This window comes from Euleptes europaea, chromosome 1 (assembly GCF_029931775.1).
Source record: "Euleptes europaea isolate rEulEur1 chromosome 1, rEulEur1.hap1, whole genome shotgun sequence".
Classification (NCBI taxonomy): Eukaryota; Metazoa; Chordata; class Lepidosauria; order Squamata; family Sphaerodactylidae; genus Euleptes; species Euleptes europaea.
Window position 1 is genome coordinate 178,705,885 of NC_079312.1, and position 19,072 is coordinate 178,724,956.

Sequence of the window (19,072 nt, forward strand, 5' to 3'; positions counted from 1 at the left end):
TCCCGATACGGTACTTTGCACTTCCCCCGCCCCCACCCCGTCGTGGTCGCTCGAAAATACTAACAATTTCCCCGCCTCCGAGGATTCCTAACCATCCAATCAGGCGCTCCGAAGGCGGTGTCACACTAACCAATGAGGAAGAGGCTTATTCTTCTTCTCCTCCTCGTTTACTTCTTCCGCCCTCGTCTGGGAGACGGCGGGAGGTGACGTTAAGCCCCGCCCTTCATGCCTCGGAGAACGAATTCCTGGCACCGCCCCCAGTTTTTTAATTGGCTTACACCCGAACCAATCCTCTCCCAGCCTGAAACTGATTGATACGCAGTGTAACCAATAATAGCTCAAGGGATGCTGATTTGAGCCAATCTCTGAACATTTTAAACAGTTATTTTATTAAAATATTTATACCCAGGGTTTCCTGGTGGTTCAAGGGGCCTGGCAACAATAGTGAAAATCATTTCCAGTTAAAACCAGAATAAAATAACAAACCTCGAATCTCTCCATCAGAGATACCAGTTAAAGAAACAGAGGCAAAATATATGGAGGAATAAAAATAAACAGGAAATGCCTTGGAAACCCTGCAGAGTTGCCATAATTCAGATGTGACTTGACAGCAGGGGGTGGGGTGGGGATTACACAACTTGTCCCATTTGTCTTGGTTCTGCGGCGCCATTACAAACGGAAGCAGCGCCTTTCAGGGCACGAACTGGGCTCCAGTTTGCATGCTTTGCATCTTCATCAAAGATTATGAAAAAAAAAAGTTTATTCAGAATGAGACATGCAAGGAACTGAAACACAATGCAGAGTTAAATGGTGGAACTCCCTGCCCCAGGATGTGGTGACGGCTGCCAACTTGGGAGGCTTTAAGAGGGGAGTGGACGTGTTCATGGATGAAAGGGGTATTCATGGCTACCAGTCAAAATGAATACTAGTCATGATGCATGCCTATTCTCTCCAGGATCAGAGGAGCATGCTTATTATATTGGGTGCTGCGGAACGCAGGCAGGATGGTGCCGCTGCAGTCGTCTTGCTTGTGGGCTTCCAAGAGGCACCCAGTTGGCCCCTGTGTGAACAGACTGCTGGACTTGATGGGCCTTGGTCTGATCCAGCAAGGCTTTCCTTATGTTCTTATGGAGGATGGAGTTATCCATGGCTACTAGTCCAAATGGATACTAGTCGTGATGCATACCTATTCTCTCCAGGACCTGAGGAGCATGCCTAATATATTGGGTGATTTGGAACACAGGCAGGATGGTGCTGCTGCAGTCGTCTTGCTTGTGGGCTTCCTGGAGGCCCCTGGTTGGCCCCTGTGTGAACAGGCTTCTGGACTTGATGGGCCTCTGATCCAGCACGGCTTTCCTTATGTTCTTATGGAGGATGGAGCTATCCACGGCTACTAGTCAAAATAGATACTAGTCATGATGCAGTCATACCTATTCTCTCCAGGATCAGAGGAGTATACCTATTATATTAGGTGCTGTGGAACGCAGGCAGGACAATGCTGCTGCAGTCGTCTTGCTTGTGGGCTTCCTGGAGGCACCTGGTTGGCCACCATGTGAACAGACTGCTGGACTTCATGAGCCTTGGTCTGATCCAGCACGGCTTTCCTTATGTTCTTATGGAGGATGGGGCTATCCATGGCTACTAGTCCAAATGGATACTAATCATGATGCATACCTCTTCTCTCCAGGATCCGAGGAGCATGCCTATTATGTTAGGTGCATTGGAAGACAGGCAGGAGAAGGCTGCTGCAGTCATCTTGCTTGTGGGCTTCCCTAGAGGCACCTGGTTGGCCACTGTGTGAACAGACCTCTGGACTTGATGGGCCTTGGTCTGATCCAGCAGGGCTTTCCTTATGTTCTTATGTTCTTAAGTGGCACAATCAAATGAAAAAAGAATGTGCTCCTAGACATTACATGGTTGGGGCCATCTTCTAGCAAGACCACATGTCAGAGGCAGAATTCTTCTATGAAGATCTGCTGCCGCAGTCTGGGACCCAACTCTACCACAAGAGATGCAATCAAGATCTAAATCTACGGTTGCCAACTCCAGGCTGGGAAATCCCTGGAGATTTAGGGGTGACGCCTGGGGAGGGCAAGGTTTAGGAAGGAGAGGGACCTCAGGGGTCCCATAGAGTCCACTCTCCAAAGCAGCCATTTTCTACAGGTTCAGTTCTCCTCTCCTCCACTTTATCCTCACAACCACCTTGTGAGGCAGATTAGGCGGAGAGTGTGTGCCTGGCCAAAGGCCACCCAGCAAGTTTCCACGGCTGAGTGAGGATTCGAACCTGGGTCTCCCAAATTCTAGTCCGACTTTAACCATCCCTTCACAACACACTGGCTCTATCTGGACTCTTTTTAGAACCTGAATAGGAAAAGCAGCCCAAATAGTAAAACACCACAATTTCGTTTCCCTTCACTGTATATCCATTTTTATTAATTCCATAATGCGCAGATCCCTTTGGTGGACTTGTGAAAAAGCTAAGAAATGTTGGGAGATGATACACAATGAAATACGGAGGATTTTACAACAAAATATTGCTAAAACACCTGAAATGATGCTATTAAGTATGATACCAGACACTATTTTTACTCATCGAACTTTCTTGATATATGCCACCACTGCTGCACGGGTGATATATGCAGCTAAATGGAAGACTGGCGAGATACCGACTAAAAATGACTGAATAAATAAGATGCTGGAATTGACAGAGATGGCGAAACGTATGGCTTTGATAAATCAGACTGACAATATACAATTTTGGGGGGAATGGGAGGCGTGGAGAATTTACTGTGAAAATCAATTTTTAATGGGACCATTTAAAGGATATTCTTTGATTTAATCTTTCATATATATTTTGTATTAAGGTTATATTAAGTAACTAAATTAACACATTTGAATAAGATAAGATAAGAATATATTAAGTAAATAATATGGGGATTAATTTTGTTAGCAAAAGTATATACAATTTATTTTTAGATGGAAGAGAGTGAGAGGGAAGTCATTTTAAACTTAAATTACTATTATTATTTGTTTTTTATTACTTTTATTATTTTTTAGTAATAGATCTTGATTTATATGTTGTTATATTAAATGAAGAAAATAAAAAAATATATTAAAAAAAAAACGAAAGTACAGGTAGGTAAAGGAACCGGCAACGGTGTCCTGAGCAGGGGATCAGGGTATAAAAACTCCCCTACCTTCCCAGAATCGGACAAATACAAATACAGTTATTACAGCGAGTGAAATTATTGCAGCAGCAAGCTTCTTTCAAACAGGACAGCCAGGTTCGGTCTAGCCATGGGTGAAAGACGGTGGTTTGGAGTGTGAGTCACGGAGGGCAGGGAGCATTGCATGGGGCTTCTCTGGAGACCAGGCGAGAGGGTTAGTGGGAATTAAGGCCCACCTTGAGCAGAATATGGAGGAAACCTGGCCCTCGACTCAGAAGAGCGTTTCATTCCTGGCAGGGAGATTTCGCCTCCCTTATGAGCGACTCCAGAATTTCCTGGCACATATGCAGAGCACGGGGCACATGGAAACAGCCTAAGGAGAAAAAAACATGCGGTTGAGAAAAATAGAAGGAATTAGGGCTGCCAACCCCCAGGTGGAGACTGGCGATCTCCCTGAATTACAACTGATCTCCAGTTGACAGAGATCAGTTCCCCTAGAGAAAATGTGTGCTTTGGAGGGTGGACTCCGTGGCATTATATCCCACTGAAGTTCCTCGCCTCCCCAGGTTCCACCCACAAATCTCCAGGAATTTCTCAGTCCAGAGTTGGCAAGCTTAGAAGCAAGTCTCATTTTGCACCTTGCAACGTTCACTAATAGTTCCAGATACTTTGGAAACAGGCAGTTACTGATCAGTAAGAGGAACACATTCAGCATTAGATCTGTGTTGTAAGGTGCCTTCAGCTCTGTAAGGAAGAAAGGTGGCTAATAAATGTGGAAGGAAGGAAGGAAGGAAGGAAGGAAGGAAGGAAGCAAGCAAGCAAGCAAGCAAGCAAGCAAGCAAGCAAGCAAGCAAGCAAGCAAGCAAGCAAGAAAGAAAGAAAGAAAGAAAGAAAGAAAGAAAGAAAGAAAGAAAGAAAGAAAGAAAGAAAGAAAGAAAGAAAGAAAAATTTTGATGTATGGGGAACATCTGACATAGAGAAAAAAAACTCTGGGGCTTTCCCCAGCCAAGGCCCCAATTCAGACTAACCCCCATCTCCTCCTCACCCTTCAGGTTCAAGCCCGTTTACCTTTGAATGGTCCTCCTTTGATAGAGAGTGCCACTGCACCTTCCTGGGTCAGGTAGCCAAACCACTCCCCCGTCTCTGGATCCCTGAACTAGGTGAAGAAGAAGAAAGAGGGCAACGCTCCAGAGCCAGCATGGTGTAATGGTCAAGAGTGATGGACTCTAATCTGGAGAACTGGGTTCGATTCCCCACTCCTCCCCATGAGCGGCGCAGGCTAATCTGGTGAACCGGGTTGGTTTCCCAGCTCCTCCACAGGAAGCCTGCTGGGTGACCTTGGGCTAGTCACAGCTCTCTTAGAGCTCTCTCAGCTCCACCTACCTCGCAGGGTGTCTGTTGTGGGGAGGGGAAGGGAGGGTGATTGTAAACCAGTTTGGTTCTTCCTTAAGTGGTAGAGAAAGTTGGCATATAAAAACCAACTCTTCTTCGTCTTCTTGGTGGTGGTTTCCCATCCAAGTACTAACTAGGGCTGACCCTGTATAGATCTGACGAGATCAGGCTAGCGTGGGCCATCCGGGTCAGATTCAGTCTCTCCTGTCTTCTTCTTTTAACCTGCAAAAAAACTCTCTAAAGCTGCAATAGAATCTGAGGAGACTTCAGCTGTGAGCCTACCTTGTCAAAAGCGTACTTAGCAACCTGGTCAAACATTTCCAGCAGCTCTGGGTCACGAGTCTCGGCAAAGCCCATCAGGAACGCAATCATGGCTTCCGTGTGAGGCCACCAAAGCTTCATTCTCCACTCCAGCTGGAGTAAAGGGTGGGAAAGACCAAGAGAAAACAGTAATTCCTAGCAGCAGAGGTAGATGTGGTGGTGGAGTAAGGGGTGGTTAACCCAATAGAGAGGGGTGGAGTCATACAGTTGGCAACCTCCAGGTGGGGCCTGGAGCGGGGAGTGGACATGTTCATGGAAGAGAGGGCTATCCATGGCTACTAGTCAAAATGAATCCTAGTCATGATGCATACCTATTCTCGCCAGGATCAGAGGAGCAGGCCTATTATCTTAGGTGCCGAGGAACACAGGCAGGACAATGCTGCTGCAATCGTCTTTGTGGGTTTCCCAGAGGCACCTGGTTGGCCCCTGTGTGGACAGACTGCTGGACTTGCAGGGCCTGGGTCTGATCCACCAGGGCTTTCCTTATGTTCTTATGAGATCTTCCAGAAATGCAACTGATCTCTGGACTACAGAGGCCAGTTTCCCTGGAGAAAATGGCAGCCTCAGAGGGCAAGCTCTATGGCAGGGGTGTTGAACTCATTTGTTACGAGGGCCAGAGGTGACATAGGTCGGGCCAGGCCATGCCTCACCAGCCCAGATTGGGAGTGGGAGGGGGGGTTGCCTTGACTGGTTGAGGGTGGGGGAAGGTGGTTGCCTTGGTCTGGATAAAAGCTCTCAAGGGGCTGGATCCGGCCCCCTGGCCTCGTTTTTGACACCATATACCATAGATTCTAGGTGAAATGCCTCCCCGGGTTCCAGGCTCCACAGGTGCAGCCCCCAATCTCCAGGAATTTCCCACCTCAGAGTTTACAACCCTATCAAAGAACCATACCTGTGTTGGGCACAGCCCATCGACATCTTGAAACGCAAACAGACCCCCGTGTTCAGGGTCCCAGCCCGAACGGAACGGCTGCTTCATGAACTTCTCCACCGCCTGGGAGACAAGGGCCGGGTCACTCCGGCGCTGGGCGTGGCGGAGCAGGAACCAGCCGGCTTCGATGGCATGGCCTTGGAGAGAAAAGGGAAGGAACATCGCTCGGTGGTTCTCACATCTAACTGTACCCAGCGACCAACACGGCGGCACATTCTCAGCGCCATGTGGTCTATTTTGCAGGGATTGCGATCCGGATTGTGTTCTAGGGACGTCCAGTTTGGGACAGGCCTCTGCCGCCGCGTACTGTACACCTACTGTTCGACTCGGGAGGTGGTGAGATCTCCTTCCCTGGAGGTTTTGAAGCAGAGGCTAGATGGCCATCTGTCACCAATGCTGATTCTGTGAACTTAGGCATATCGTGAGAGGGAGGGGCATCTTGGCCATCTTCTGGGCAAGAAGTAGGGGGCACTGGGAGGGTGGGGGAGGTAGTTTTGAATTTCCTGCATTGTGCAGGGGGTTGGACTAGATGACCCTGGTGATCCCTTCCAACTCTATGATTCTATGACTTCTGAATTGCGTGCTGGCAAAGAATTTGATCGCAGAGGCAGGGATTCGGATCAAGGAGCAGGAGAGGCACCGCGCTCTGCGAAGAACCAAACCTACAGATCACTCAGGCACTCAAAGGTGCTCCAGGACTCGAAATTGGCTCTTCTACTGCGGACCAACACGGAGACCCTCAGAAACTTCCCAAGGTCTAGATTCGACTCTCCAAAGCTCTCCAAAGTTGGGAAGTTGGAAGTTGGTACTACTGGACTTAAAAACATAAGAAAAGCCCTGCTGGATCAGACCAAGGCCCATCAAGTCCAGCAGTCTGTTCACACAGTGGCCAATGAGGTGCCTCTAGGAAGCCCCCAAACAAGACGACTGCAGCAGCACCATCCTACCTGTGTTTCACAGCACCTAATATATTCGGCATACTCCTCTGATTCTGGAGAGAATAGCCACGCATCATGACTAGTAGCCCTCTCCTCCATGAACATGTCCACTCCCCTCTTAAAGCCTCCCAAGTTGGCAGCCATCACAACATCCTGGGGCAGGGAGTTCCACAATTTAACTATGTGCAAATTGTGTAAAGAAATATACTTGAATCAGGATTTTCAGGGTGTAAGCTTCCACATGAACCTGCCTTAATACTGAAACAGACCCTTGGTCCATCAAAGTCAGTAATGTCTACTCAGACTGGCAGCAGCTCTCCAGGGTCTCAGGCAGAGGCCTTTCACATCACCTACTGCCTGATCCTTTAACTGGAGATGCTGGGGATTGAACCTGGGACCTTCTGCATGCCAAGCAGGTGTTCTACCAGTGAGCCATAGCCCCTCCCTATTCAAGAGTCAAACTCCCTTAATCAGATATGAAGGTATCTGATGTAGAGAACTTTGACTCTCCAAAGCTTCTACCCCAAAAATCTTATCGGTCTCTAAGGCACTACCGGACTCGAATCAACATTTTCAGGGTATAAGCTTTCAAAAGTCAAACTCCCTTCATCAGATATGAAGGTATCTGACAAGGGGAGTTTTGTCTCTCAAAAACATATACCCTGAAAATCTTGTTGGTCTCTAAGGCACTACTGGACTTGAAGACTTGGTCTATCAAAGTCAATATTGTTTACTCACACTGGCAGCAGCTCTCCAGGGACTCAGGCAGAGGCCTTTCACATCACCTCCTTGCCAAGTCCCTTTAACTGGAGATGCTGGGGATTGAACCTGGTACCTTCTGCATGCCAAGCAGAGGCTCTACCACTGAGGTGCTACAGGACTTGAATCTAGATCATCTACACCCTCTGAAACTATCTTCTAATGGGAAATTCCTCAGCAAGATGCACAAGTTCTGCCGTTTTGCCACAAGCTTGTTGATTCACAAAGATGGTCCCACTCAAGGACATCCAGCCATCCTCTTACCAGGGTTCTGCTGTCTTCCCATACACCCTGGCAGTTCTTTGCCGTCTTCCGAAACGTTCTCCAGCACAGCAGTGCCGTTTCTCTATAGGGAAATACGAAAGGACTCATTGATGACACAGACGACCGCGCAACACAAGCAAAGCATCGAGGGGCAGAGTAGCAACTATACCTGCACATGCAGGAGAATCCGCTGAGCCGACCAGTTTCCAAGCTCGGCAAATCGGCTGGCGATGGTGGCGTCCCCTTCCGAGAGCTGGTCCACCAGGTTGAGGAGCATCATGGGAACGGCCATGGAGTCGTGAGGGGCGGCTCCCGTCAGCTGCGGACGCCCCAGCTCAGAGGGATCCTCCCGCACCCAGCGCACGATGGCCTCCATCATCTTCAGGGCTTCCTTCTGTAAAACCGCAACGCTGTCAAAACCCTGGCGTCCCACCACGGCCTCCGCTTCTCACCCACAGAAATCCCTCCTCAGTAAAAAAAATTAAAATAAATCTTGTCTCCACCTGGATGACAGGCAAAGCTAGGCCACAGAGTCCACCAAAGCAGACATTTCCTCCAGGGGAACTGATCTCTGTCGTCTGGAGGTCAGTTGTGATGCTGGGAGATCTCCAGGCCCTACCTGGGGTTTGGCAACTAGGGTTGCCAGCTCCAGGTAGAAAAATACCTGGATGTTTTGGGGGCAGAGCCTGAGGAGGACGGGGTTTGGGGAGGGGACTTCATTGGGCCATAATGCCTAGGGTTGCCACCTCCAGGTTGGAAAATACCTGGAGATTTCTGGGGTGGAGCCTGAGGAGGGTGGGGTTTGGGGAGGGGAGGGACTTCAATGCCATAGAGACCAATTGCCAAAGCGGCCATTTTTCTCCAGGTGAATTGATCTCTATCAGCTGGAGATCAGTTGTAATAGCGGGACATCTCCAGCTAGTACCTGGAGGTTGGCAACCCTAAGCCAGAGTGAACATTCAGGGCCCTTCAGCTTAGAAGGGGGAAGAGAGAGAACGGGAACCCAGGGAAACAGTTGCCCGTTACCCAGCAACGGGATGCAGTTGCTAGGCAACTGCTCAAGAACTGCTTCCCAGGAAGAAGATGGATGCCCACCACCAATGCACAATGGCAACATGGCGACGGGCGGGGGGAGCTGTACCGCAGGAGTTCCCCACCCCTGCTGGCCTGTAGGGTAGTTTTGTCCCCCGGCTTCACCCCTCTCGCTACAGGCTGGCCCTTTAGACAAGCGTCCACCGCTGGGCGGGCAGGCTTAGCCTGCAGAGAGGACCTCTTTCCGGAGAGCATGGCTCTTCTACATCCAGTTTAATCCACAGAATTCCCGTATCCGAGGAGGCTGGGAGGCCACCCCTAACGGCAGCACCATGAGGTAATTCGCGAGCAAGTCTCATATCTGATCCAATCTTACAGCAGCCATTAACACATGAGAGGCCGCCCCATGGAGTCAGGGAACAGGGTTGTGCCGAGAGGGGCCATGGCCCAGTGGCAGAGCCTCTGCTCGGCATGCAGAAGGTCCCAGGATCAATCCCCAGCGTCTCCAGTTAAAGGGACTAGGCAAGTAGGTGATGTGAAAGACCTCTGTCTGAGACCCTGGAGAGCCATGGAAAGGGGATGTGGCTCAGTGGTAGAGCACCTGCTTGGCATGCAGAAGGTCCCAGGTTCAATCCCCAGCGTCTCCAGTTAAAGGGACTAGGCAAGTAGGTGATGTGAAAGACCTCTGCCCGAGACCCTGGAGAGCCGTTGCCAGTCTGAGTAGACAATGTGGACCTTGATGGGCTGATGGTCTGTATAAAGCAGATTCATGTGTTTGGGAACGGGCCATGGCTCAGTAGTAGAACATCTGTTTGACATGCAGAAGGTCCCAGGTTCAATCCTTGGCATCTCCAGTTAAAAGGAGTAGGCAGTAGGTGATGTGAAAGGCCTCTACCCGAGACCCTGGAGAGCTGCTGCCATTTTGAGTAGATAATACAGACCTTGGTGGGCAAAGGGTCTGATTCAGTAGGGGAGAGGCCATGGCTCAATGGGAGAGTATCTGCTTGGCATGCAGAAGGTCCCAAGTTCAAACCCTGGCATCTCCAATGGAAAGCAACAGGCCTTAGGTGATGTGAAAGACCTCCACCTGAGACTCTGGAGAGCCGCTGCTGGAATAGTGCATTGGGGTGAGGGGCTGTGGCTCAGTGGTAGAGCATCTATTTGGCATGCAGAAGGCCCCAGGTTCAATCCCCGGCATCTCCAGTTAAAGGGACCAGGCAAGTAGGTGATGTGAAAGACCTCTGCCCGAGACCCTGGAGAGCCGTTGCCAGTCTGAGTAGACAATGTGGACCTTGATGGGCTGATGGTCTGTATAAAGCAGATTCATGTGTTTGGGAACGGGCCATGGCTCAGTAGTAGAACATCTGTTTGACATGCAGAAGGTCCCAGGTTCAATCCTTGGCATCTCCAGTTAAAAGGAGTAGGCAGTAGGTGATGTGAAAGGCCTCTACCCGAGACCCTGGAGAGCTGCTGCCATTTTGAGTAGATAATACAGACCTTGGTGGGCAAAGGGTCTGATTCAGTAGGGGAGAGGCCATGGCTCAATGGGAGAGTATCTGCTTGGCATGCAGAAGGTCCCAAGTTCAAACCCTGGCATCTCCAATGGAAAGCAACAGGCCTTAGGTGATGTGAAAGACCTCCACCTGAGACTCTGGAGAGCCGCTGCTGGAATAGTGCATTGGGGTGAGGGGTTGTGGCTCAGTGGTAGAGCATCTATTTGGCATGCAGAAGGCCCCAGGTTCAATCCCCGGCATCTCCAGTTAAAGGGACCAGGCAAGTAGGTGATGGGAAAGACCTCTGCCCGAGACCCTGGAGAGCCGCTGCCAGTCTGAGTAGACAACGTGGACCTTGATGGGCTGATGGTCTAACTCTGTATAAAGCAGATTCATGTGTTTGGGAACGGGCCATGGCTCAGTGGTAGAGCATCTGCTCGGCATGCAGAAGGTCCCAGGTTCAACCCCCGGCATCTCCAGTTAAAAGGAGCAGGCAGTAGGTGATGTGAAAGACCTCTGCCTGAGACCCTGAAGAGCCGCTGCCACTTTGAGTAGATAATACAGACCTTGGTGGGCAAAGGGTCTGATTCAGTAGGGGAGAGGCCATGGCTCAATGGGAGAGTATCTGCTTGGCATGCAGAAGGTCCCAAGTTCAAACCCTGGCATCTCCAATGGAAAGCAACAGGCCTTAGGTGATGTGAAAGACCTCCACCTGAGACTCTGGAGAGCCGCTGCTGGAATAGTGCATTGGGGTGAGGGGCTGTGGCTCAGTGGTAGAGCATCTATTTGGCATGCAGAAGGTCCCAGGTTCAATCCCCGGCATCTCCAGTTAAAGGGACCAGGCAAGTAGGTGATGGGAAAGACCTCCGCCTGAGACCCTGGAGAGCCGCTGCCAGTCTGGGTAGACAGTACTGACTTTGATGGACCGAGGGTCTGCTTCAGTAGAAGGCAGCTTCATGTGTTCATGTGGGCAAGACAAACAATTTATCAACTGGTACCTGCCTTATGGTATGAAATCATACTGACAATGCATTCATGTATTTGTATATGTGAAAATCAGTTCAATAATAACAAAGGTACATATTACATTATATTACAAATATATGAGCCAGCATGGTGTAGTGGTTAAGAGCAGTGGTTTGGAGCGGTGGACTCTGATCTGGAGGACCAGGTTTGATTCTCCACTCTTTCTCATGAGCGGCGGAGGCTAATCTGGTGAACCAGGTTGGTTTCCCCACTTCTACACACGAAGCCAGCTGGGTGACCTTGGGCAAGTCACAGCTCTCTTAGAGCTGTCTCAGCCTGTCCTACCTCACAGGGTGTCTGCTGTGGGGAGAGGAAGGGAAGGTGATTGTAAGCAGGTTCGATTCCCCCTTAAGTGGTAGAGAAAGTCGGCAAATAGAAACCAACTATTATTATTATTATTATTATTATTCTGATTTTCACATATACAAATACATGAATACATTGTCAGTCTTGAATATGATTTCATACCGTAAGTCGGGTACCAGTTGATAAATGGAAGGTAAGCTGCGGCAGCCCTTCTGTGGCAGCCCTTTTGCGGCCGTGCCCGCCGTGCTGGGTCACAACTCCAAAGGTGCCCGCCGGCTCAAAAAGGTTGGGGGACCCCTGCCTTAGGCAATCAGGGATTCCAGACGCCTGGACTCACCTGGTAACGGGTCTCTCCGGTCGCTCGCCCCAGCTCGTCCAGCCCGAGCACGTAAAAGCACTCGCTGAAGATGGTGCGCTGGATTTTCACAGGGCGCCCGTCGCGGGTCAAGACGAAGGCGCATTTCTGGGAAGGCGGGGCCACCCGCGCGTGCCGTAACAAGAACTCCCCACCTTGGGGGAAGAGAAGGGAATCTGGATAGAAGTTTTGCCTCAGGCATCCTGATATATCTTATAAACAAGCCCTGAATACTGCCTCCCCTTCTAATAATTATCTTCTCATAGAATCATAGAGTTGGAAGGGACCACCAGGGTCATCAAGTCCAACCCCCCTGCACAATGCAGGAAATTCACAACTACCTCCCCCCTCCACACCCCCAGTGACCAGAAGATGGCCAAGATGCCCTCCCTCTCATCATCTGCCTAAGGTCACAGAATCAGCATTGCTGACAGATGGCCATCTAACCTCTTCTTAAAAACCTCCAGGGAAGGAGTGCTTACCGCCTCCCGAGGAAGCCTGTTCCACTGGGGAACCGCTCTCACTGTTAGGCAATTCTTCCTGATGTCTAGACGGAAACTCTTTTGATTTAATTTCAACCCCTTGGTTCTGGTCCGATCTTCTTGAGCAACAGAAAACAACTCGGCACCCTCCTCTATATGACAGCCCTTTAAGTACTTGAACATGGTTCTCCTTCTCCTCCTCTCCGTTCCAAAAAAATTGGCCCTCCCATACGCAGGGTTGGGAAGGCAGAAATCACCTGCTTGAGCTGCTTCTATGACTTCAGGGCGGTGGAACTTCGGTTGTGTTCGATAGAGCCGACTGTACATCCACACCTGTCGGGGAGGGAAGGAGACGTCAGCGTGGTGCAGTGGTTAAGAGTGGTGGTTTGGGGTGGTGGCCTCTAATCTGGAGAACCGAGTTCGATTCCCCACTCTTCCCCATGAAGCCAGCTGGGTGACCTTGGGCCAGTCACACTTCTCTCCGAACTCTCTCAGCCCCACCTAGCTCACAAGGTGTCTGTTGTGGGGAGAGGAAGGGAAGGCGATTGTAAGCGTGGCGTAGTGGTTCAGAGCAGTGGTTTGGAGCAGTGGACTCTGAGCTGGAGAACCGGGTTTCAATCCCCACTCCTCCACATGAGCGGCGGAGGCTAATCCGGTGAACCAAGCTGGTTTCCCCACCCCTCCCCATGAAGCCAGCTGGGTGACCTTGGACTAGTCACAGCTCTCTCAGCCCTCCCCTACCTCACAGGATGTCTGTTGTGGGGAGGGGAAGGGAAGGTGATTGTAAGCCAGTTTGATTCTTAAGTGGTAGAGAAAGTCAGCATATAAAAACCAACTCTTCTTCTTCTTCTTCATCATCATCAAACTGGGCTCTTTCTCATCTTACCTGGGACACCACCCCTTCATTACACCCCAGCCCTTGCCCTGCCATACAGGTGGGCCTGGAGATCTCCCAGAAGCACAACCGACCTCCAGGCGACAGAGATCATTTCCCCTGGAGAAAATGGCCGCTTTGGCAATTGGACTCTATGGCATTGAAGTCCCTCCCCTCTCCAAACCCCGCCTTCCACAGGCTCCACCCCCAAAATCTCCCAGGTATTTCCCATCACGCAGCTGGCAACCCTAGGTATAATGCCATAGATTCCACCTTCCAAAATGGCCATTTTCTCTAGGTGAACTGATCTCTGTCGCCTGGAGATCAGTTATAGGGTTGCCACCCTTGCTCTGGGAGAGCTCGCAGGGTATCTGCCGATCCTTCACACAACGGGAACAATGGCAGAAAAAATCAGAGCGTTCGGTTCTGGGCAGCCCACCTGCCGCCCCTGTAACCAGACGTATTTCAAGTCATCGTAAACTTGTCCATCCTGGCCCAGGCATGTAAAGAACCCCCTGGAAAGAAAGGAAAGAAAGCCATTAGAACCTGTGGGGGTGTCATTAAAATAGGATTGGTGCTGGGTACGGTTGCCAACCTCCAGGTGGGGTCTGGAAATCTTCAGGAATTAAAACTGATCTCTAGGAGATAGATAAGTTCCCTCGGAGACAACAGCCTTTTATGCAGGGACGTTTCCCTGCGGTCACCCCCACCAACTGCTTTGGGAATTCCTTTTGATTATGTTGGCATTTTTTTGACTGTCAAAGGTCACCTCGCTCTCCCCGTGCGATTTGCCCATGCTTTGTGGATGCTGTTTTAGCCAGAATCTGGAAAACAGGGGCAAAATGTGCGGTGAGATGACCTCTGACTCAGAAAAGGCACACATAATCAAAAGGAAGCCCTGAAGCAGTTGGCGGGGGTGACCGCGGGGAAACATCCCTGCGTCTGTACCCTACTGTGGTCCCACCCCTACCCAGGCTCCCCCCCCCCCAAATCTCCAGGTGTTTCCCAACCTAGAGCTGGCAACTTTAATTTGCAGATCTGATTCCTGGAGTGTTCTGGCAGGAGAAATATAATATAGAATCATAAAGTTGGAAGGGACCACCGGGGTCATCTAGTCCAACCCCCTGCACAGTGCAGGAAATTCACAACTACCTCCCACAATATAATGTAATGTAATGTAATGTAATGTAATGTAATGTAATGTAATATAATATAATATAATATAATATAATATACTGTTTGAGCTCTTTATTAATCCATTTATGTTATTTAGAATCATAGAGTTGGAAGGGACCACCAGGGTCATCTAGTCCAACCCCCTGCACAAGGCAGGAAATTCACAACTACCTCATATAATATAATATAATATAATATAATATAATATAATATAATATAATATAATATAATATAATATAATATAATATAATATATAAACACTGTTTGAGCTCTTTATTAATTCATTTACGTTATGTAGAATCATAGACTCATTGAATTGGAAGGGACCATCGGGGTCATCTAGTCCAACCCCCTGCACAATGCAGGAAATTCACAACTACCTCCCCCGCCCACACCCCCAGTGACCCCTACTCCATGCCCAGAAGATAGCAGATGCCCCTCCCTCTCATGATCTGCCTAAGGTCACAGAATCAGCCTTGCTGACAGATGGCCGTCTAGCCTCTGCTTAAAAACCTCCAGGGAAGGAGAGCTCACCACCTCCCGAGGAAGCCTGTTCCACTGAAGAACCACGCTCACTGTCAGAAAGTTCTTCCTAATGTCTAGAGTCCCCTTTCTCACTTGGACTCAAGGCAGATGACACAGAGTGAGTCAGTACAATAAGTCAGATGGGGTATTCAACGTACAACGCAGCAGGATTTAGGTTGCAGAACCAAGCCAGAAGCCTAAAAGCAGAAAGGAAGCCAGGCATAAGCAGCAACATCACGCGTTAACAGTGCAATCCTGAAGAAAGCTACTCCAGTCTAAGCCCATTCATCTCAACCGGTTTAGACTGGAGTAACTAGGCACAGGATTGTGCTGGGAACGGTGCAAAAACCTCATAGCAGGGCCCTAGTTTCGGCCAGCTAAACACGGCAGCACTAAAGAGGGGTGGGGGAGACATCTAGGACAATCACCCGTATTTTTCATCGTGCGAATACCGGATCCAGAAAGCCACCGCCGCCTCCAGCTCCTGCGAGATCTGTTCGTGCCAGCTCTGCAAATCCATCCTTGTTGCTTCTCCAGCACAAATGCAGAGATCTGGTCGGTCGCTAAGGGGGGGGGGCAGAGAGGTTTTTGGAGCCAGCTGCATCAGCACATTCCAGGGAGGAAGCAAAGGGCACCCTTCATATCCCCTGGGTTAGGAGCTGCAAAAGACAGAGGAGAAAGACGTACCAAAAAGTTTCTGAGTCACTTAGGGAACTGAGAATCATATGACTTTCCCCCCCTTGCCAAGTCACCTGACACAAGTCCAGCATTTGGGGGGGGGTGCTCCGATTTGCCAATTTTTAGCAGTTTGACATTTCCTGTTAACCCTCAGGATGCTGAGAGGGATTCCCCAGTTCGGGCAGGGAAAAAATATACATTAAGATGCTTAGTGCAAAAAGCGTTTCCGTCCTCGCAAGCTAGGCAATCGCTGTTGTGCTCCCCCATTCTCGTAGAGTCCGATAAAAGAATGAGGGAAGGAGGTTGGCTTGATTACAGCTTGCTTTGTTGGCCAAGAAGTCATAACCGGTTTTTGACGGTTTTTGTTTAATATTAGGGTCAATATAATAGACGAAAGAAATGTACTAATCGATTCTGAAGCAGAGGGAGGTGATGGGGGAGTCATTGTTAATTCATTGCTATGTATTTTTAACAACATTACCGAGATATTTACTAATGATTATTATTATAAACGTTGGTAAACGAATGTTAAATTTAATATTTCCTAAAAAACCAATAAAATTTTATTTAAAAAGAAGAAGAAGAAGAAGTCATAACCGGGTGAGCCAGGATCCAGACAAACAGCTCTGCGATCCTGCCACCCCGAGGCAGGGCAAACGCAAGAGGTTTTATAGACATTTGACATTAAAATACAATGATACGATTCTCTTAACATCCGATTCCAGCTTGTCAATGCGACGTTACCGAAGGGGAGGGGAAGCCTTTGGAAGGTGTGTGTGCCTAGGTGCTTGGTGCTAAAGGAAAGGGGGGCCACTGGGAAGCGGCTTCTGCGGTTTTGCTTGTAAGCAGCTGCGGTTTTGCATGTAGCTTGAGTGTATGTCTGAATGTGATGCAGGTATGATTACTCAGGCACAACATGGCTCTGGAACGGAGCGAGAAGCCGGCTGAGACTCCGGAAAGCGTCTGCCAGAATAAATGCTGAATAATGGAAAATAAGAAGAGTTGGTTTTTATATTCCAACTTTCTCTACCACTTAAGGGAGAATCAAACCGGCTTACAATCACCTTCTCCTCCCCTCCCCGCAACCGACACCCTGGAGGTAGGTGAGGCTGAGAGAGCTCTATCAGAACTGCGACTTGCCCAAGGTCACCCAGCTGGCGTCCTGGGTAGGAGCGGGGAAACCAATCCAGTTCACCAGATTAGCCTCCGCCACTCATGTGGAGTGGGGAATCGAACCCGGTTCTCCAGATCCGAGTCCACCGCTCCAAACCACCGCTCTTAACCACTAGACCACGATGGCTCTTTCAATGCACTTTAACGACCATTTGCAAGCGGATTTTGCCATTTCACACAGTAAAATCCAGCTGCAAAGTGCATTATCTGGCATGTGTGAACATGCCCATTTTGTCTGTAAAGTAGGGTTGCCTTTCCCCCCTGGACACCGGCGGGGGATGAGGGGAGGCAGGGTTGCCAGATCCAGGTTGGGAAACTCTTGGAGATTTGGGGATGGAGCCTGGGCAGGACAAGGACCTCAGTGGGGTATGACGCCACAGAGTCCACCCCCCCAAAGCATCAATTTTCTCCAGGGGAATTGATCTCTATCTGGAGATAAGCAGTAAATCCAGGGGATCCCCAGGGCCCACCTGGAGGCTGGCATCCCTACTGTAAAGGGCCACAAATCTTCCTTGAGAGCCAGCGTGGTGTAGTGGTTAAGAGCGGGGGTTTGGAGCGGTGGACCGGGTTCGATTCCCCACTCCTCCACATGAGCGGCAGAGGCTAATCTGGTGAACTGGATTTGTTTCCCCCACTCCTCCACATGAAGCCAGCTGGGTGACCTTGGGCTAGTCACAGTTCTCTTAGAGCTCTCTCAGCCCCACCTACCTCACAGGGTGTCTGTTGTGGGGAGGGGAAGGGAAGGCGATTGTCAGCCGGTTTGATTCTCCCTTAAGTGGTAGAGAAAGTCGGCATATAAAAAACCAACTCTCATGAATTTCAATATGAACTTTCACGCTATTACAACTGATCTCCAGGTGACAGAGATCAGTTCACCTGGAGAAAACAGCTGCTCTGGAGGGCGGGCTCTATGACATTATATCCTACTGAAGTCCCTCCCCACCTCCAAAATCTCCAGGTTATTTCCCACTCTGGAGCTGGCAACCCTATTGCTGGGTGACCTCAGGCCAGTCATACACTCCCGGCCTAGTCTACCTCACAGGGTTGTTGAGAGGACACGATGGAAGTGGGGAGGAGGATATTGTAAGCTATTTTGGATCCCACTGGGGAGAAAGGTGGGGTAGAAATGAGTGGAGTGAATAAATAAAGCTGTGTTATGAGTACCACTGCTTTGGGCCCCTGCCCCGGGGTAGGGTTGCCAACCTGCAGGCGGCGGCTGGATATCTCCCGCTATTACAACTGATCTCCAAGGGGACAGAGATCAGTTCCCCTGGAGGAAATGGCTGCTTTGGAAGGTGGACTCTATGGCATTATACCCCCCCGAGGTCCCTCCCCTCCCTAAACCCCGCCCTCCCCAGGCTCCACCCCCCCAAATCTCCAGGTATTTCCCAACCCAGAGTTGGCAACTCTAGGAAACAGAGACGAGAGCAATACCTCTTGTGCAGAAAGTTAGATAGATACATACAAGCTTTGCAGAGGTCTTCTCCAGAATCGCCTGTCAGTCAACATCTCCCACTCATGTGGGTGGGGCGCTTGGGGTTGCCAACCTCCTGGTGGTGGCTGGAGATCTCCTGCTATTAAAACTGAGCTCCAGGCGACAGAGGCCAGCCCCCCTGGAGAAAATGGCCGCTTCGGAAGATGGACTCTTTTGCATTATACCCCACTGAAGCCCTTCCCTTCCCCAAAACCTGCCCTCCCCTGGTTCCATCCCAAAATCGCCAAGGATCTCCTGACCGGGAGCTGGCAACCAAGGGTGGACAGGTCCCCCTTTGCCACTGGTGGGAAGTTTTTGGGGCGGAGCCTGAGGAGGGCGGGGTTTGGGGAGGGGAAGGACTTCAATGCCATAGAGTCCAATGGCCAAAGCGGCCCTTTTCTCCAGGGGAACTGCTCTCCTTCGGCTGGAGATCAGTTGTAACAGCGGGAGATCTCCAGCTAGTATCTGGAGGTTGGCAACCCTGGCTGATCCCCAAAATGGCCATTGCAGGTAGGGTTGCCAGGTCCCTCTTTGCCACCGGCGGGAGGTTTTGGGGGGGCGGAGCCTGAGGAGGGCGGGGTTTGGGGGAGGGACATCACTGCCATAGAGTCCAATTACCAAAGCTGCCGTTTTCTCCAGGGGAACCGATCTCTATCGGCTGGAGATCAGTTGCAACAGCGGGAGATCTCCAGCCACCACCTGGAGG

General features: G+C 50.1%; 1 protein-coding gene across 1 annotated transcript; it reads right to left on the bottom strand.

Moving 5' to 3' along the window:
• Nucleotides 1–3,451: 3,451 nt before the first annotated feature.
• Nucleotides 3,452–15,564, bottom strand: RENBP (renin binding protein). The gene is made up of 10 exons (XM_056847440.1): nucleotides 15,470–15,564; nucleotides 13,780–13,855; nucleotides 12,724–12,799; nucleotides 11,967–12,139; nucleotides 7,942–8,166; nucleotides 7,773–7,854; nucleotides 5,773–5,948; nucleotides 4,842–4,973; nucleotides 4,236–4,323; nucleotides 3,452–3,540 (listed from the first exon to the last, which is right to left on the bottom strand). The coding sequence occupies exons 1-10, from the start codon at nucleotides 15,559–15,561 to the stop codon at nucleotides 3,452–3,454; spliced, it is 1,209 nt and encodes a 402-aa protein (XP_056703418.1). The 5' UTR covers nucleotides 15,562–15,564.
• Between the last annotated feature and the right edge of the window lie 3,508 nt (nucleotides 15,565–19,072).

Bases quoted from the DNA above. Each gene is read 5' to 3' on its own strand.
- RENBP (XM_056847440.1), bottom strand. From the start codon at position 15,561: ATGGATTTGCAGAGCTGGCACGAACAGATCTCGCAGGAGCTGGAGGCG. The intron at 5,949-7,772 runs GTAAGAGGATGG...TTTCTCTCCAAG, and splicing joins GGGAAGACAGCAGAACCCTG to GCCATGCCATCGAAGCCGGC. The intron at 4,974-5,772 runs GTATGGTTCTTT...CCTTTACTCCAG, and splicing joins ATGGGCTGTGCCCAACACAG to CTGGAGTGGAGAATGAAGCT.